Raw genomic sequence first — 20,035 nt, forward strand, 5'->3', positions numbered from 1 at the left:
ATCAAATGTCAGTGAACACCCAATGGCTACTTTTGTGTTCTCTATCCTATTTGGGAGTTATTTCTCAAAATTTTTCTTCCTTGGCTTCTACCAGATTGCTTTCTATAATTCTGCTCCTAATTCTGAGTGTCCTTCGCTAATATGTCCTCCTCTCCCCACACTTAAATCCTCATCCACATCTAAATGTGTCCCTGGGCCCTCTCATTCATTCCAATGGCTTTAATAGCCAATATGCCATTGACCCCTATGTCATAATCACCAACTGCCCTTTCTTCTTCTGAGGCTTCATCTCTGTACTTCCAAGTGCATATTAGAAAACCACTTATTCATTTATTCAGCAGGCTTTATGCTGGGCAGTGGGGACACATAGACACATGAGGCAAAATCCTTATCAAATTTCTTACAGTATTATGGAAAAAAACATGACCGACAAACACATCACTCTTATAAAATGTGTTAACTCTGCTATAAAAATATACAAAGAGTACAACTGGGGTCAAGGAGGAGGGAACCCTGCCTTGGTTGGTAGTGGTTAGGGAAAGGGAAAAGTATTTACATTTTGCCCAATTAGTGAAACTTGATCAAGCTGAGTACATGGTCATCCAGATAAAGATCATTCCAACCCCAACCCCAATCCCCTTGTCTTTAACATCAAAACTGGCCACAGACAGGGTGAAGGAATGAAATGGAAGAGGTGGCTTCCTGGCTTCCTCTTCTCCCCACACATCCACATCTAATGTTCTCTTCACCCATTGCTATTATTCTCTCCTGCCAATAGTGGTCTCATAGATCTCATAGATGACTTCTCTGCTACCTCTTCCCCTCACCTTCACCCAACACTCCCTGAATCCCTCAGGCCAACCTCATTTCCTTATTTGAAAAATGGGAATGTTTATCTGAAGTACAGAGACATTTGGTGTTTCAAGTTTTGTATATTCTGAGACCTATATATATGCTCTTGGTCTTTGCCTGTGAGGATTCAAATGATTTGTTTCTCTTTGTTACTGGCTAAAAACAGTCAAGCAAACTTCCAAAGATCACAGGATTCTGCTATGCCTCCTGTATAAGCCTGGGGATACCATAGTAATTCTAGTCCTAGGAAGTGGTCAATAGAATTAGAAAAAGCATCCCAATAGCTTTTTCCAGATTTGACTCAATGAAGAGTCCAGCTTCATATACAGATCACAAAAGACCTAAACTCTCACATGGGTTTCTGGGATAAGATGAAAAGTTTGGTGCAAAAGCCCATCAAGTAGCAATGAGAGGTGTTAGCATATCAGGGTGTCATGGTAGGACATTTTCATTCCACCTTAACTTTTTCTTGGCAATACTCCTCTTGTGAGGGTTTTGCCCTTGGCTGGAAAAAAATATCAAAAAAGATACAGAGAAGCTTTATCTTCAAGTGAAGGGGAAATCATTTTGGAAGGATATTAGCAAAGTAGCAACTGTGAAATTTTGGCCACCGTATTACGTGATCATGAACTGTAGTGAGGACATTGCTTTTCCTTTAATTTTATGAGATATTTCCTATAATCAGTAAACTTAGTGCTTATTAAAGTACAGTATGTCAGCCAGTGAACATACCCTGCTTACTGGTCTCAAACCTAGGTATATTTTTCACAACATCTCACCACTAAAGGTACTTTATTCTGAAAGAATGTATTTTGAAGGGATTAAATTCCTAGAATTTAGATATCTCATTAAATGAAAAGATGGTTCTTCATATGCTAGGATATTTCTCACTCTAAGTTGAATCCGATTTTCTCATTATTTGAGTAGTTATCACAATTGTCATCAGAAAGAACATTTTGGAAAGCACTTGATTAATGTGACTTGAGACATTTGAATTTTGAGCTTTCTTTGTTCCTAGCATATAGCTATTGCCAAAAGAAGTAATTAGCTCAAATTTAGTACTGTATATTCAAAGATAATATATTTTACACAGGGAATCTTCTGTGAAGAAACAAACAGAAAAAGCAATCTCTGCTAATGAAAGATTCATTTCAGCTCCAAATAATAAAGGAAGTGTATCTGTAGTAAAGACTTCCACTTTCAGACCTGAAGAGGAAACCGCCAATGCTGTGGAGAGTAACAACAGAGGGTATCAGACTCCAAAAAAAATGAATAATGCATATAAGGAAGAGATTAAGCAAGAATTGTACCTTGTAGGGCCAGAAATAAGCCCCAAACAGAAATCTAACAAAGATCTGGACAAGAACAGCAAGCTAAGGAAAGTGGAGAAAGAGGAGGCTATGATTCAGAGTAACTATCAGAGCTACACAGAGGAGAGGAATTGTGAAGAGTCAAAAGCAGCGTATCTAGAAAGGAAGGCCATATCAGAAAGGCCAAGCTACCCAGGGCCTTGGTTAGCAGAGAAGGAGACTTCCTTTCAAAGAACTTTGGAACCTACACTTAGCCAAAAGTCAATTTATCAAAATGCAAATATGAAGGAAAAAGAAAAGAAGATATCTGTAGTTACCCAGAGTGCACCGACATGCAGCCAGGAGGGGGACCATCTGAGGCATGAGATGGTCAAAGAGAGGCACTTTGAGCCAGTGACACAGACCCAGGAGGAAGAAGACAAAGCAGCGGTGTTCATTCAGAGCAAATACCGGGGTTACAAGAGAAGGCAGCAGTTGAGGAAGGACAAGATGTATTCTTTTAAGCATCAGAGGATTGTCACAGCACCAACAGAAGTAGCAAGAAACACTCACAATTTGTATTCCTATCACACAAAACATGAGGAAACCTATGATACCAAGATAAAGGATGATAAAGACTTGAAAGTGACTTCAGAGAAAGAAGCATGTGATTTGGCAATTTTTTCAAAACAGGTATGTGAATAAATGAATTTATTTACTAATAAAAGTCCCTGTGAATGATACAATAACTGAATTAAATGCATAATTAATAACTGGTAGATTGTTTCATCTGTGTTGATGGGCCTACAAATGTTTTTAATAAAATGTCTCAAAGATTGTGCTATTCAAATAGCTAGGAACCTTTAACCCAATTTACTGTGGTAACAATAGTATAAAATATGATAGAAACCTCATGTAGTCATGATACTAGAGATTGTCTGTAAAGCTTATTAGAATGCTAAGGCTCGACAGTGAAAAGCTTGATGTATCTGTGAGGCCTTTAATTAAAGCTAAAAAAAAAGTCATTTTAAGTTTTCTAAATACTCTAAAGTTTGTGCTTTCTCCCTCTCACAAATTTGAGAAAACATAATTAGGTATCAGATTTTGATAGGTAGCCACACTGAGGCATATACAGTGAAGATGAAAGTCTGCATGTCACATCATGACAGTGAACGAATAGTCATGGAAATTAAGGAATCATAAAGGAAAACCACAAACAAAAGTTCCACTCTGGAGAATATCTCATGCCAGTCATAGGCATGTTTCAGCTGTTTCTAGAGACGAGCATAGGAAGCAATAGGTTTTAGGGCTTTTCATGTGTTTACATGCAATTTATCTCTGAAACATACAATTTGTCTCTGATAAATTAGTGCTATGGAAAGATCGCAGGAACCAGCTTCTGTAAATACCAATTCCAGTTCCTCCTTTCTCTTTCTAGGCATTTGACCTTCAAAAAAATCACTTTATGTCTTAGCACTGTTATTTTCTTCTGTGCAGAATGAAGAGTTTTAACTAGACGGCCTCTAAAATACATGAATTTCCAGGGTAATCAAGGGTGTATGAAGTAATAAAAGAAATACCATAATGGGTTAGTTCCAAGAAGGACCATCTAATATTCTTGCTTCCCTAAACTACACTATTTGTATCTGATGGAGGCTGAGCCTGTGAGAAACACGGTAACTGTCCTTAGTGCTAGAGGTAGGGCCCAGAAATCTCCAGCTTCTAGCTGTCAGTAGAGATTTGCCTTTGTTTATTTTATTAAGACAGAGTTTCGCTCTTATTGCCCAGGCTGGAGGGCAATGGTGGGATCTTGGTTCACCACAACCTCCGCCTCCCGGGTTCCAGGAATTCTCCTGCCTCAGCCTCCCTAGTAGCTGCGATTTCAGGTGCCCATCAACACACCCAGCTGTTTTTTGTATTTTTAGTAGAGATGAGGTTTCTCCATGTTGGTCAGGCTGGTCTCGAACTGCTGACCTCAGGTGATCCACCTGCCTTGGCCTCCCAAAGTGCTGGAATAACAGGAGTGAGCCACCGTGCCCAGCCAAGATCTGCTGTTTTTTAAATTTACCCATCCCCTTCCTACTCTTTTTTAAGCATATGGAAATAGTGAGCTTAATAAACATAGAGTTCTTCTCACTGCAAAGACCAAATCAGGGATTAGAACTCAGATCTACTATGCCATGGAGACATTGAGATGTAGAATTACCAAGGCATCCACTTGGAGCTGGCCAGTATCACCATGGGAGTAAATTTACTGCTCAATGGAGCAAAGCTAGAGGCTGTCCCAGCAGGAGCCTCACACTCAACCCAGCAGGACAACTGTGTTATCAGAGCCAGGATGCAGACAGGACAGAGTCCTGGGGCAGGATGGAAAGAGAACCCAGAATAGAGCAGCCCTGAAGTCAGGCTGAAAAGACTGGAAATAAAAGGAAGGAGGTTTACACAAGCAAAGGCAGCAGAGGGGTCCCCGGGACAGAAGCAGAAAGGCAAACACAACAGAGTGGCAAGGCTGGAAGCCAGATCTCAGAAACCTGGGAAGGAGTCAATCAGAATGGAATTCTGCATGTAGCCTGACATGCTTGGCAGTTTTTAATGAAAAATGTGAGATGGCAAGTTTTCATAGCACAAGGGAGAAGGTTGTCAGGCAAGGACTTTATCAGACCCTGGTACAAAGGACAAGGTGGGCCCTGGAGAGTAACATGAGAGTCCCCAAGAATGTTGGTAAGGCGTTTCTCAGCCCTAGGTGCCTGCAGAAATCTCTGTATTATTTTCTTTGATTTAATCTGACACATGACCTTCTTTTTAGATATCAAAGTTATCTGAAGAATATTTCATTCTGCAGAAAAAAATGAATGAAATGATTTTGTCACAGCAACTGAAGCCACTTTATCTGGGTGTCTCACACCATAAGCCAATTAATAGACGAGTTTCTCCTCAGCAGTGCCTCTCAGGTAAAAATCAGTAAAGTTGGAGCTTCCTGAAAGGGAAAGAAATGCCAGATACTTTGTTTATTAGTTTCTCACCTTTATTCTATGGGAGATTTGAGGAGCCTGTATTCTGTCTGGGAAGAACCTTTATTTCATTTCTTTTCTGGAGATACACTTTTTAAAGGATGTTCTATCCACTTACTACCTTCTCTGACTTTGTTTACCTCCATTTTTTATGTTTTTCTTTTTTCATTTTAACTAGAACTTGGCTTATGATACCAGAAAGTAATAAAAAGGGGTGGTACAGAGAGGGGGCTGACAGGAGGGAAATTTGATGAGAGAGAGCAAAAATAGAAATAGGAGTATTTCTATTTCCTTTGTCAACATCTGCAACCTTGAATACAGAGTGTGGAAGGTGCAAGACCCCTTTATACAAGAAATATTGAACGTTTTCTAATCAACCTTTATAATAAACCAGTGGGGAATTCAATCTCCATAATTTTCAGACCTCTGTCTCCCCACAGCTGTGCAAAGGTTTTCGGGCCTTGCATACCACCAAAAGATCAGATCCAGCTTATAGTCTCTGATCATTTGCCCTTGAAGTTATTGTTGGGACACTCATGGCTCCAGCTGGCCTCCACGAGCCCTTTAAGTTGGGACATCTGGCTGCTCCCACACCCTGCAGGTGGCACCTAAACCATGGGAGTCTGGAGCCTCATGTTCTCCACGCCCATACCAGGTGTCCATTCTTTCTGCAGTCTTACACCTCCCTAAGGAGCTATCATTATAAGGTTCATGAGTCCCACAGCTTTCATCCCTGCTAACCTCTGCCTAAAAGAATCTGCATTTATTTTCTTGCTTTCTTGGAAGTCCTCCACAATCTCACCGCCTGCTCAGGGCTTCCTGGCATCATCTCTGCCATGAGTTTGGCTCTTACCAAAGACAGGAGGAGCCACTGGCCTCATGCAACTGCTAATTTCTTCCCTGCATAAATCTCTGAGACAGGAAAATACAAAGATGCACTTGGCTATTTGCCTGATATGAGAGGAAGGGGAAATATCTTAATGTTTTCATAAATTATTCTGCCACATTGTTTTCAAGTCAACAATTGCGGTGAAGCTGACCACAATTGGCTCTTTGGTGCCCTTCATTCCTGCTGCTCTCCTGCTCTCTGTCCCTGGCTGAGAGCCTCCTACTGTGAGGAAGATAGACTAGCAAATTAGAGCCAAGAGGCCCATTCCTTTGGCTCCTGCAATGGCCTGTGCCCAAGGGGCATGCTGGCAGGGTGGGAGCTGAGGGAAGGCAGGAGCTTCAGGTTCCTTCATGGTCACAGAAGTAGCAACACTGGTGAGTGTGGGGCAGAGAGAAGCACGTGGTGTGGGGAAGCAAGGAGGTGAGGCAGTTTACTCCAGGCCGCTGCCAGCCGGAAAAGAGAGGTGCAAATGGGAGGCAGCGTCTTGGGAGGGAGTAGAAGTCGCCACCAAGATTTTCACTTATGAACATCTCAGGGACTTTAAACAAGCCTGAAAAGCAGCAAAATTTTATGGGAAAGTCAAATTAGCTCACCTTATTCTTTTTCTTTTTCTTTTTTTTTTTTTTTTTTCACTGAGACGGACTCTTATTCTGTCACCCAGGCTGGTGATCTTAGCTCACTGCAACCTCCACCTCCCGGATCCAAGTGATTCTCCTTCTCCTTTCTCAGCATCCAGAGTAGCTGGGACTATAGGCATGTGCCACCATGCCCGGCTAATTGTTCTGTATTTTTAGTAGAGACGGGGTTTCACCATGTTGGGCAGGCTGGTTTCAAACTCTGACCTCAGGTAATCCACCCACCTCAGCCTCCCAAAGTACTGGGATTACAGGCATAGGTCACTGTGCCTGTCCAAGTTCACCTTATTCTTGAATCTTCCATTTTTTTGTGGTCTTAAGAAGAATATTAGAAATCAATTCTTAGCTTACATGGAGAGGAATTGTAACTCAGAAAGATTTCTTTAACTCTTCAGGTTTAGAGGGAGAATCTTTTTTGTTGTTGTTGTTCTCTGAACTTGTGGAGAAGTTGCATATTCTACTATACTTTTTTGAGGCTAAATTGGCAAACATCCGAATTGTCCCATGTCTTACAGAGTAGCAGAGAAAGTGCCTGAGAGGGAGTATGATGTGGCCTAATGACACAGGGGTAACGGTGTGGAGCTAACAACCCAGAACCCAAGAATAAGGAGGACAGTGGGAAAAGCAGTCCAGTGACCAGAGATCAGACAGGGCAAGTTATGCAGCAGATGCCAGTGACCAGCCAAGAGTGGCTGCAAAACAGATGGTCCCTCCCCACTAATGCCATAAAGCTGCGAAAGTCCCCCACCCTAATCCCCAACTTACATTCGGCAGGACCGAGAAGAATACGGAAGGCTGAATGTAAGCCTTCAATATTTTTAGTGTCTTCTGAGTAAATTTAGTCACTTTAGGTTTCTGACCCTAACCTAAAATTACTAAATCTACTCAGAAGACATTAAGAATTTAGAATTTAGCTAGAATTTGTTAAAAGTAATTTAATGCTAGAAAGTAGAAATGAGCACTAACAGAAATTAAATCTAGTTTAAGTATATTTTTTGCATATCTGAATTGTTGTACATTGTAAAAAATGTAACCCTGCTACATGTAGACAACCACATTTTTTAAAAATCTGATTACACTGTAGGAATAGAACTTGAGAGCCATAAAGAGAAAAGGTGATGGTAGAGAAAGCCATAAAGAGAAAGGCAATGAGAGCCATCAGCAAAAGATGATGGTAGCCAAGAAGGCAATGGTTAGCTTGTAGATTACAAATGATTCAGTAATTGATTGCACAGGAAAAGGGGCATGCCAAGGTCTCTAACATGATTGGCTAGTATCATGGTAGATGGTGGTATGTTATTACCTGAGGTGGGAAAGATTAGATAACAAGCAGGAGTATGCATTCAATTCAGGCAGAGAAGCCTTTGATTGATTGGAACAACCTCTCAGGAGGCAGTTGGACACATACAGAGTACGGAAGCCATGGAGGAGAAGAGAAGGTCCAGGAAATTTATCTACACTGAGAAGAGAAGACAGCCTAGTGTAAGAATCTGGACATGTGCAGGTCAGGTAGAGAGGAACCAGGAAAGAGGAGCGACCAAAGATGGGGAGGGCAACCAAGGAGCCTAGACCCTCCAAAGACAAGGGAAGAGGATCTTAAGAGGATTGTGTCCAGAAGGATGCAGACAGAATCATAAAAGTCATTAAATTTCCTATTTATTAACAATTACTGAATTCTTCAGATCTTATTTAAACATTAGAATAGAGACAGATGGAAAATGTGAATGCAAATCATCACTGGGGTACTTTGGAGGCAGATTGACCCCAATGTTTGTGGATATAATCTATGTTCACATATTTTAACAATTTATGTTTTCTTAAAAAAAATTCCTTGAATAGCTTATAAAAGTTCATTGTAAATTATAGTTCAAAGTACTAAAACCAGAGGTCACAATTGCGCCAGATATTGCTTAGCTAATATTTAATCCCGTTTCTTTCCACATCTCAGAGATGTGCACATTAGGTGAACTGGTGTGTCTGCGTGGTCCCAGTGAGAGATAGAGAGAGAGAGAAAGAGGTGGGGCGGGGGGGAGAGAGAGAGAGAGAATGAGAGAGTCTGAGTGTGCCCTGCAATGGATGGCATCTTGTCCAGCCTTGGGACCCACCTTGCACCCTGAATTGCCAGGAGAGGCTCCAGCCACTCATGACTCTGAACTGGAATAACTGGATAAATAATTTTCTTATTTGTTTTTATTAATCTTTCTTTTCTTTTTTTTTTTTTTTTTTTTTTTTGAGACATAGTTTCACTCTGTCGCCCAGACTGGAGTGCAATGGCACCATCTCGGCTTACTGCAACCTCTGCTTCCTGGGTTGAAGCAATTCTCCTGCCTCAGCCTCCCGGGTAGCTGGGATTACAGGCACGCACCACGACGCCCAGCTAATTTTTGTATTTTTGGTAGAGACAGAGGCTAGTCTCAAACTCCCAACCTCAGGTGATCCACCCACCTTGGCATCCCAAAGTGTTGGGATTACAGGTGTGAGCTACCACACTAGACCTAATCTTTGTTTCTTATCTTTTTTCTTTTTTTGAGATGAAGTTTTGGTCTTGTAACCCAGTCTGGAGTACGATGGTGTGATCTCAGCTCACTGCAAACTCCGCCTCCCGGGTTCAAGTGATTCTCTTGCCTCAGCCTCCCCAGTAGCTGGAATTACAGATGCCCGCCACCAAGCCTGGCTAATTTTTGTATTTTTTTTAGTAGAGATGGGGTTTCACCATGTTGGCTAGGTTGGTCTTGAACTCCTAACCTCAAGTGATCTGCCCACCTCAGCTTCCCAAAGTGCTGAGATTATAGGTTTGAGCCACTGTGCCTGGCCTAATCTTTCTTAAATGTAGGTATAGTTCATATTTATTTCAGTGTTTAATATCAGAAGTGTGTTGGTCTCTATTGAAAAGTTTGGTAATGTTTTCATGACCAGAAATATACCATAAGAAGTTAATTCTTGTTTATATCAGTCTATGGTAAAATTGGTCATTTCGCTTAAAGTTGCAGTTTCGAAGAACCCATCGACATTGTCACGTGAGGACTTACTGTATGATGTGGCTATTCAAAGAATTACCTCCAACCAAGGTTCGAAGAATTCACAGTATTTTATGCAAACACATTCACATGTTCACGTAACAGATAAATCTCATTCTATGTGATTTGAGAAAAAAAAGAAAAATATACAAAGTTACCTATTTTATGATGTCCATCTATCCTAGGACAAGTCTGACAATAATGTCTTTTAAAAGCTATCATTCAATGGCAATTATTATTTATTTATTTTTGAGACGGAGTCTCACTCTGGCACCCAAGCTGGAGCGGGTGGCACGACCTTGGTTCACTACAACCTCTGCCTCCCAGGTTCAAGCGATTCTCATGACTCAGCCTCCCAAGTAGCTGAGACTACAGGCACGCACCACCATGCCTGGCTACTTTTTTGCATTTTTAGTACAGATGGGGTTTCACCATGTTGGCCAGGCTGGTCTTGAACTCCTGACCTCAGGTGATCTGCCCACCTTGGCCTCCCCAAGTGCTGGGATTATAGGCATGAGCCACTGCACCCGCCCTCAATTATTAATTTAGAGGTAAAACTCCTGAGTATAGTATTTAATACTAGCTAATGGAATGCAATAGTATGTTAAAAGACTGTCCAAATAATACATATTAATATAACATATCAAAAGATCAAAAAAACTATCTTGATAAATGCTGAAACAGTTTTCAGTAAAATCCAACACTCAGTACTGATGAAATGTAAAACTCTTACTAAACTAAAAGCAGAAGGATATTCTTTAACAATATGAAGAATACATTTCTTTTCTTTTCTTTTCTTTTTGAGATAGAGTCTCACTCTGTTGCCCAGGCTAGAGTGCAATGGTGCAATCTCAGCTCACTGCAACCTCTGCCTCCCAGGTTCAAGCAAATCTCCTGCCTCAGCCTCCTGAGTAGCTGGGACGACAGGTGCCTGCCACCACACCTGGCTAACTTTTGTATTTTTAGTAGAGACAGGGTTTCACCATATTAGCCAGGCTGGTCTCAAACTCCTGACCTTGTGATCTGCCTGCCTCTGCCTCCCAGAGTGCTGAGATTACAGGCATGAGCCACCATGCCCGCCAGAAGAATACATTTCTTAATTCAGTTGTCTGCCTCATAATTAACTGTAAAACACTGGAAACAGTTTCATTAAAAAGCAGGATGAAGATAAAGTTACTAGTTAACACCACATTTTTATGTTATTAGGAAATTTCTGGTTAATCCAATAAGATAGCAAAAAGAAGCTTTTTAAAAAAGTATAACTATCAAAGGAAAAAAGATGGGATTATAGGAATATTACTAGATAACATTGAAAATGCAAAGATTAAATCAAAATAATGATTGATGCTAGCAAGAGAATTCAGTAAGGATATATAGTCATGGAGATAGATATTCTTTCTTATAAAAATTTCTAATAGAAAAAGAGCTCATTGGAAATAAGAGAAAAAAAAAAAAGAAAAATCAATACCTTGAAATGAAGCCAGGAACAAAACCACAAAGAGACAAAAAAGAAGAAAAACATAATGGAATGATACATTGTGTTTCTGAATTGAAAGATAAGATACTGTAAACATGACCACTATAAAATTACTTTCTACATTTAAAAAAATTGCATTCAAAATATCTTTGAGATTTTCTTTTTTTTTAATGGTGATTTTTTTATTGCATTTTAGGTTTTGGGGTACATGTGCAGAACATGCAGGTAGTTGCATAGGTACACACGTGGCAGTGTGTTTTGCCGCCTTCCTCCCCTTCACCCACATTTGGCATTTCTCCCCATGCTATCCCTCCCCAAGTCCCCCCCCTGCTGTCCCACCCCTATTCCCCCCAATAGACCCCAGTGTTTAGTGCTCCCTTCCCTGTGTCCATGTGTTCTCATTGTTCATCACCCACTTATGAGTGAGAATATGCAGTATTTCATTTTCTGTTCTTGTGTCAGTTTGCTGAGAATGATGTTCTCCAGATTCATCTATGTCCCTACAAAGGACACGAACTCATCATTTTTTATTGCTGCATAATATTCCATGGTGTATATGTGCCACATTTTCCCAGTCCAACCTATCATAAATGGGCATTTGGGTTTGTTCCAGGTCTTTGCTATTGTAAACAGTGCTGCAATGAACATTCGTGTGCATGTGTCCTTATAGTAGAACGATTTATAGTCCTTTGGATATATACCCAGTAATGGGATTGCTGGGTCAAATGGAATTTCTATTTCTAGGTCCTTGAGGAATCACCACACTGTCTTCCACAGTGGTTTAACTAATTTACACTCCCACCAGCAGTGTAAAAGTGTTCCGATTTCTCCACATCCTCTCCAGCATCTGTTGTCTCCAGATTTTTTAATGATCGCCATTCTAACTGGCATGAGATGGTATCTCAATGTGGTTTTGATTTGCATCTCTCTGATGACCAGTGACGATGAGCATTTTTTCATATGATTGTTGGCCTCATATATGTCTTCTTTCGTAAAGTGTCTGTTCATATCCTTTTCCCACTTTTGAATGGGCTTGTTTGTTTTTTTCCTGTAAATCCGTTTGAGTTCTTTGTAAATTCTGGAAATCAGCCCTTTGTCAGATGGGTAAACTGCAAAAATGTTTTCCCATTCTGTTGGTTGCCGATCCACTCTAGTGACTGTTTCTTTTGCCGTGCAGAAGCTGTGGAGTTTCATTAGGTCCCATTTGTCTATTTTGGCTTTTGTTGCCAATGCTTTTGGTGTTTTGTTCATGAAGTCCTTGCCTACTCCTATGTCCTGGATAGTTTTGCCTAGATTTCCTTCTAGGGTTTTTATCATGCCAGGTCTTATGTTTAAGTCTTTAATCCATCTGGAGTTAATTTTAGTGTAAAGTGTCAGGAAGGGGTCCAGTTTCTGCTTTCTGCACATGGCTAGCCAGTTTTCCCAACACCATTTGTTAAACAGGGAATCCTTTCCCCCTTGCTTGTTTTTGTCAGGTTTATCAAAGATTGTATAGTTGTAGATATGTTGTGTTGCCTCCGGTGCCTCTGTTTTGTTCCATTGGTCTATATCTCTGTTTTGGTACCAGTACCATGCTGTTTTGATTACTGTAGCCTTGTAGTATAGTTTGAAATCCGGTAGTGTGATGCCCCCCGCTGTGTTCTTTTTGCTTAGAATTGACTTGGCTATGCGGGCTCTCTTTTGGTTCCATATGAAGTTCAAGGTGTTTTTTTCCAGTTCTGTGAAGAAAGTCAATGGTAGCTTGATGGGGATAGCGTTGAGTCTGTAAATTACTTGGGGCAGTATGGCCATTTTCACAATATTGATTCTTCCTAACCATGAACATAGAATGTTTCTCCATCTGTTTGTGTCCTCTCTGATTTCATTGAGCAGTGGTTTGTAGTTTTCCTTGAAGAGATCCCTTACGTTCCTTGTAAGTTGTATTCCTAGGTATTTTATTCTTTTTGTAGCAATTGTGAATGGCAGTTCGTTCTTGATTTGGCTCTCTTTAAGTCTGTTGTTGGTGTATAGGAATGCTTGTGATTTTTGCACATTGATTTTATATCCTGAAACTTTGCTGAAGTTGCTTATCAGTTTCAGAAGTTTTTGGGCTGAGACGATGGGGTCTTCTAGATATACAATCATGTCATCTGCAAATAGAGACAATTTGGCTTCCTCCTTTCCTATTTGAATACCCTTTATTTCTTTTTCTTGCCTGATTGCTCTGGCTAGAACTTTCAGTACTATATTGAATAGGAGTGGTGAAAGAGGGCATCCTTGTCTAGTACCAGATTTCAAAGGGAATGCTTCCAGTTTTTGCCCATTCAGTATGATATTGACTGTTGGTTTGTCATAAATAGCTTTTATTATTTTGAGATACGTTCCATCAATACCAAGTTTATTGAGGGTTTTTAGCATAAAGGGCTGTTGAATTTTGTCAAAGGCCTTCTCTGCGTCAATTGAGATAACCATGTGGTTTTTGTTTTCGGTTCTGCTTATGTGGTGAATTACGTTTATAGACTTGTGTATGTTGAACCAGCCTTGCATCCCCGGGATGAATCCTACTTGATCATGATGGATAAGCTTTTTGATGTGCTGTTGCAATCGGCTTGCCAGTATTTTATTGAAGATTTTTGCATTCATGTTCATCATGGATATTGGCCGGAAGTTTTCTTTTGTTGTTGAGTCTCTGCCGGGTTTTGGTATCAGGATGATGTTGGTCTCATAGAATTATTTGGGAAGGATTCCCTCTTTTTGGATTATTTGGAATAGTTGCAGAAGGAATGGTACCAGCTCCTCTTTGTGTGTCTGGTAGAATTTGGCTGTCAACCCATCTGGACCTGGGCTTTTTTTGTGTGGTAGGCTCTTAATTGCTGCCTCAACTTCAGACCTTGTTATTGGTCTATTCATAGTTTCGGCTTCCTCCTGGTTTAGGCTTGGGAGGACACAAGTGTCCAGGAATTTATCCATTTCTTCCAGGTTTACTAGTTTATGTGCATAGAGTTGTTTGTAATATTCTCTTATGATGGTTTGAATTTCTGTGGAATCTGTGGTGATTTCCCCTTTATCGTTTTTTATTGCATCTATTTGGTTATTCTCTCTTTTCTTTTTAATCAATCTGGCTAGTGGTCTGTCTATTTTGTTGATCTTTTCAAAAAACCAGCTCTTGGATTTATTGATTTTTTTGAAGGGTTTTTCATGTCTCTATCTCCTTCAGTTCTGCTCTGATCTTAGTTATTTCTTGTCTTCTGCTAGGTTTTGAGTTTTTTTGAGATTTTCTTTGAAACTTAAGAAAATATCCCTAAGGATTATTTGTAAATTTCAGAGAAATAAAGAATAATTATAAATGAGGACTTACTTATTAGATAGTAAAAATGAATAATGCTATAATAATTAAAATCATATGCCTCCTTTACAAAAATTTATCACAGATTTATGGAATGGAATAGCCCTAAAATTGGCCTGAGTATTTGTTTTAAAAATGTCATTTACAAAAAGTTACATACGAACAAAAATAAATGGATGGATAATGCTTAAAATTTATCTGATTTGGGATGAGGAAATAAAATATTCTTATCTTCTGCTCAGTGCCCAGATATTTTCCAGATGCATTGATCATTTAAATGTAAGAAATAAACCAGAAGAAGCCGGATGCTATGAACTGAGCATTTCACAATCTCTGCTTAGAAAAGGACAAAGTATAAGAAGTAATAAAAGGAATTACAAAGAAAAACTGTGATGGATTTGGATTACATGAACGTTAAAACCTTCTAGAGATTCCAAAGCATTGAAAGTTAAAGAGCTGACAAAATATTTGGAACAAATGTAAAAAGAGTTAAACTGTTTAATGTAGAAAAAGCTCTTTATAAATTAGTCAGAAAATAGCACTCTCAATGGAAAAGTGGCACAAGCCATTAATTTGTTTACAAAAGAAGAAATACATATGGAAAATAAGCATATATATGATCGCTCTAGGAATGAAAAAAATAAAAAATAAACCAGGTTACTATTCTTTACTCATCAAAATGGCAAGTATGAAATAATATTTTAACAGTAATGACAAAGTGCTAATGTAATTATTCCTAAATATATGGTAAGATGGCAGCATCAACATTTTGAAAAGTGACTTGGCAATATGTGCCCCAGAAAAGAAAAACCCACTGAATTAGTTTATATCATTGACCCAGTAAACCCACTTCTGAGAACATAGCCTAAGGAAATAATCAGAGCAAAAAAAATTGTATATATGGCAAGAAATAAAATTGGACAATAAGAGAATGATTAATAAGTAATGACATTCATATATGGAACATTAATAGCCCTTTACATTCATTTTTCAAAGAATATTCTTAGAAAATTTCTAGCTAATCTAACCACTGAATAAAATATTGCAGAATTATAATACTGTTAATAAGTCAGCTTAATCTTTACATACGTGAGGTGGTTCATTAATAGAGCTCCTAAATCTAGGGTACTAGAAGAGTTGAGTGACTAGTAGTGAGAATAAGATCCTCATCTCCAGCAGAGCAGACACTCTGCATCCCTCACTACACTTCTATATAAAATTAAGAGTCTGAATAATATTATTGCAACCTGGTATAGGACTTCCATAGCCATATGTGGTAAGACTAGAGTGTCACCTCCAGATATGTCACCTTTGCTGCCATGCTGCCTTAAGCCACTAAAAGCTTGTTTGATATTCCTCCAGCCAGCTTGTGATCAGACGTGCCCTAATAATGAATAATGGCTTTTTAAAAATACTGGTATGTTTCAGCTCATCTTGATAGGAACCAAAAACTGTTTTATCTATGTGTTATAAAGTATGAGCAGAGCAAAAGAAAAAACAAATGTTGTGTGTTTAAAGTCAGAGAATGTTCTTCAATTCTGTGTTTTTAACAGGCCAATCTAAGAAATGACTGTGAACAGTCACTAAATCATTTTTTAAAGTTTGGCTCTCTGGGAAAAAATTATTGTAAGTTTTCACCTCAGGCTATATATTTAATTTTTAAAAAATAAATGAATACCCACATCATTTTGAAAAACAGCCAAGAGATAATTAGATGCCACCTCTGAGTTTTCCTTATTCTCCTAGCAAATAAACATGCTTTTTTGTTGTTTGGCTATGTCCGTAGTTGGTGAGCAGTCATACACAGAAGACATGCTTATAGTGTTCCGCATAACAGCTCACTCTCTCCAACAAAGATCTGTTGGTATCACCACGTGTATTCACATGTGCTTCTGGTATGGTGTCCTGTTTTGATGACTGCTCACATATAAGCGAGATGACCGGGCATGTGGGTATAATCTAACTCCCTGGACTAGAACAAAATGAACTGGCTTTTGAGGACTCCAATACATGCAAAATAACAGCCCAAGGAAAATGATAGAAGTAGACCGCTGATATGTAGTGATAATGTCCAAGAAACAAGTGATAGTCCAGAGCATATATCTGTGGGTCTCACCTCCCACACAGGCTGCTTTATCCTCCTGCTTCTCCTGCCACAACTAGGAGAGAGATGGGCAGGCTGGAGCAGCACCTTACCTAAACCTACCAGTATTTTTTAAAAACTAAGTTTTGTTTTCAAGGATCTGGGTATTAGTTCAAAGTACCTAAATCCGAGAGTGGCAAAAAGCTACAAACCTATGACCTACAGGATAGGTAGAGGTGTAAGCTGGCCCTGAGGCATTGGCATTCAGTTGGCAGGAAAAGAAGGGCCACAGGAGTAGTTGTGCAGTTCAGAATGGGGGTGGGAGCTGGCAGTTGCCACTTGAGAAGGTCAGAGAAGACTGTGAGTCAGATCGCCTAAATAGTAAGGCACCCCCATAAGGTCGGGAGTTCAAGAGCAGCCTGACCAACATGATGTAACCCTGTCTGTATTAAAAATACAAAAATTAGCCAGGCATGGTGGCACACACCTGTAATCCCAGCTACTCAGGAGGCTGAGGCAGGAGAATTGCTTGAACCCAGGAGGTGGAGGTTGTATTGAGCCAAGATTGCGCCACTGAACTCCAGCCTGTGTGACAGAGCGAAACTATCTAAATTAAAAAAAAAAACAGTAAGGCATCCCCTAAGTTCTAAGGACACTCAGAGGATAGGACAAGCACCTACCCTTAGCTTTTCACTCAAACTCAAGAGAACAGAGATATCCCAGAGTAGACACAAAAGGTCAAATCCAGGGCAAGCATGAGGATTAAGTGTACGATGGCTCAGGCTTGTAATCCCAGCTACTCGGGAGGCTGAGGTGAGAGGGTTACAGCCCAGGAATTCAAGACCAGCCTAGGTAACATGACAAGACCCCATCTCTTAATAAAAAGAGACAGAGAATTGAACATGTCCATAGGAGCTAAAGGAGGGAAGCAGTGTAAGGCAGAGAGGACTCCTCTGGAATTGTCCTGTCCAGAAGCTCAGAACTCTGTGCAGTGCTCTTTAAGTCAAGAGCCAGAGCAAAACAGCCAGCCTGGCTGAGGGCAAATGAGGTGACTGGTGGAAAAGGCAACTTCCAGAAGGCAGGTTGCAACCATGACTAGAGTGAGTCTGCCTTTAACATGCAGCAGTGAAAATTCCTCTACTAAGATTTCCCATAGGTCACTCAATTGCTTGAAGGTCATAAACTCTTAGGAGGAAATAGAAATATACAGAAACAAAAAAGCTGATTTATTAAAGAAAAAATTATAGGAACACATGCATTTCTGTTTTGGCTAATATTTGATTTAGACATGTGATACTTCTGCAAATTATACTCGGCTTGTATACTTAAGTAAAACAGTGTAATTAAAATGAGAATAATACTGAAATTTAATTTTCTAAAGCAGTTTTCCCTGGCAATGAGTTTTAAATCTATCTTCTGAATGCAAAATAGTTGAGATGTTAGGTGATTATTATCCAAAAAAAAAGTGCATTTCTGATAAACCAAAACACATAATGATGTTATTACCACAACTGCAATATAAATAAATATCTTACCTTCTGGCTATTTAATACAGCAATAACCTTTACAAGCTAATATTTACCATACACATCACACAAAATAGCCACAAACCTAATTATGCTAGTGCCCACATTGATATGCTGCTGATAATTTGTGATTATAAATGTTTATGTCACTTTTGTAATTAAGGGGTTAGGATGATGTTAGTAGACAGTGTTTATAGTTTCCCAAAGGAAAAAAAATCACAGATCCATTAGAGGGCAAATAAATATATGCCTCTCTGAAATATTTGCATGCTGATAAGCTCATGGGAAGTTTCCTCTTAAAAAAAATAGTCTGAAGGAATTTAAGCAGAGCAATCATAGTCTGTTGAATACAATACATTCATCATCATTTTAATTTACTGGCTGGCCACCTTGCATTGCAATATCTTAAGTGAGACACCCCTTAAGACTAGTCAACACTTTGGCTTTAGATTATCCTGGTGAAGAAAAAATGTCAAGAAGCTAACACTACAGCAGATTCAATTTTCAGAAATTCTGAAAATTCAATGCATTTCGATTTTTAAAATCTCCATAATATGTAGACACTGACATGCATATTTATAATTTTATACCAATGCTACCCTATCATACATTCCAGAATTTTTTTTTTTTTTGAGACAGAATCTTGCTCTGTCACCCAGTCTGGCATGCAGTGGCACAATCTCTGCTCACTGCAACCTCTGCCTTCCGGGTTCAAGTGATTCTCCTGCCTCAGCCTCACTAGTAGCTGGGATTACAGGCATGTGCCACTACACCCAGCTAATTTTTGCATTTTTAGTAGAGATGGTGTTTCACCATGTTGGCCAGGCTGATCTCAAACTCCTGGCCTCAAGTAATCCACCTGCCTCAGCCTCCCAAAGTGTTGAGATCACAAGTGTGAGCCACCACGCCTGTCCCGTTCCAGGACTCTCATTTAATGTAGTGTTTTGTTTTCTTTTTTTCCTGTTTCCTCCCCTCTGTTCCCCTTGTCAACCCACAATGCTTACCCCCAACCAAGGGAACTCTTGTTATAGAACATGTATTTTTTGCAGATTTACATACATGCAGGTATATACATAACAGATTTTCATCATTGTTTTATATAAATAGTATAATAATATGATCATAATATAAACACTTAAGCAACTTGCTTTTCGCAGTACCTTTGCAGGAATCTCTGCGCATCAACTAGTATAGCCGTAATTTATTGTTTTTAATGGCTGCATAATCCTTTATTTATGAATCACAATAATTATATAACCTTTTCCCTGTTGTTAGGTATTCTCTTTGTTTCCATTTTTTGCTACCATGAAAAATGTTGCAGTAAATATCTTTGAAAATGTACTTATATACTAGAATTTTAATATTATGGGATAAATCCCCAGGGATAAAGTTATTGAGTTACAAGATGATTGCTTTACTAAAAGGCTCTAGCAATTGACATTTTCTTCAACAATTTGGGAGCATACACTTGTCCTGACATCCTGTCCATCAGTAATATCCTTCTTTTTAATCTTTGCTAATGTGTCTGGAGTAAAATCACATCTTATTTTCATTTATATTCCTTTATCTGCTAGTTAATTCAGGTGCCTTCCCTGAATTTGGTTTTTGGATTTGCTCATCTTGAATTTTCTACTTAAATCTTTTGCTCACTTTTCTGTTGGTCTATATTTTTGGTAGTCATTTGTTAGCGCTCTTTGCATATTAAAAATATGAACCTTTTGTTTATATCTGTGTTGTAAATATAACCTTCCAAGTCTATCATATGTCTTTTGACCTTGTTGCCAAAAAAAGGTTTTTGCCTATATTTAATAGGCAAATATGTCTGTCTTTTTTATGACTTCTGAGTTTTGATTGAAACATTCATACCCCTAGATTGTTCATGAATTACCCCAGATTTTCTTCCAACAGCTTTATTATTTTTTTATTTACAT

The 20,035-nt window shown here is 39.2% G+C and overlaps 1 protein-coding gene across 8 annotated transcripts in view; it reads left to right on the forward strand.

Moving 5' to 3' along the window:
• Window positions 1–20,035, forward strand: part of MYO3A (myosin IIIA) — a 236,097-nt gene that overhangs the window by 193,219 nt on the left and 22,843 nt on the right. For all 8 annotated transcript variants that reach the window (XM_035306980.3, XM_054258524.2, XM_035306978.3 and 5 more), the window contains 2 exons: window positions 1,946–2,834; window positions 4,948–5,092. In XM_035306980.3, coding sequence (XP_035162871.3) covers window positions 1,946–2,834; window positions 4,948–5,092 — 1,034 coding nt within the window. The remainder of the gene's footprint in view (window positions 1–1,945; window positions 2,835–4,947; window positions 5,093–20,035) is intronic.

Source organism: Callithrix jacchus, chromosome 7 (assembly GCF_049354715.1).
Source record: "Callithrix jacchus isolate 240 chromosome 7, calJac240_pri, whole genome shotgun sequence".
Taxonomy (NCBI): domain Eukaryota; kingdom Metazoa; phylum Chordata; class Mammalia; order Primates; family Cebidae; genus Callithrix; species Callithrix jacchus.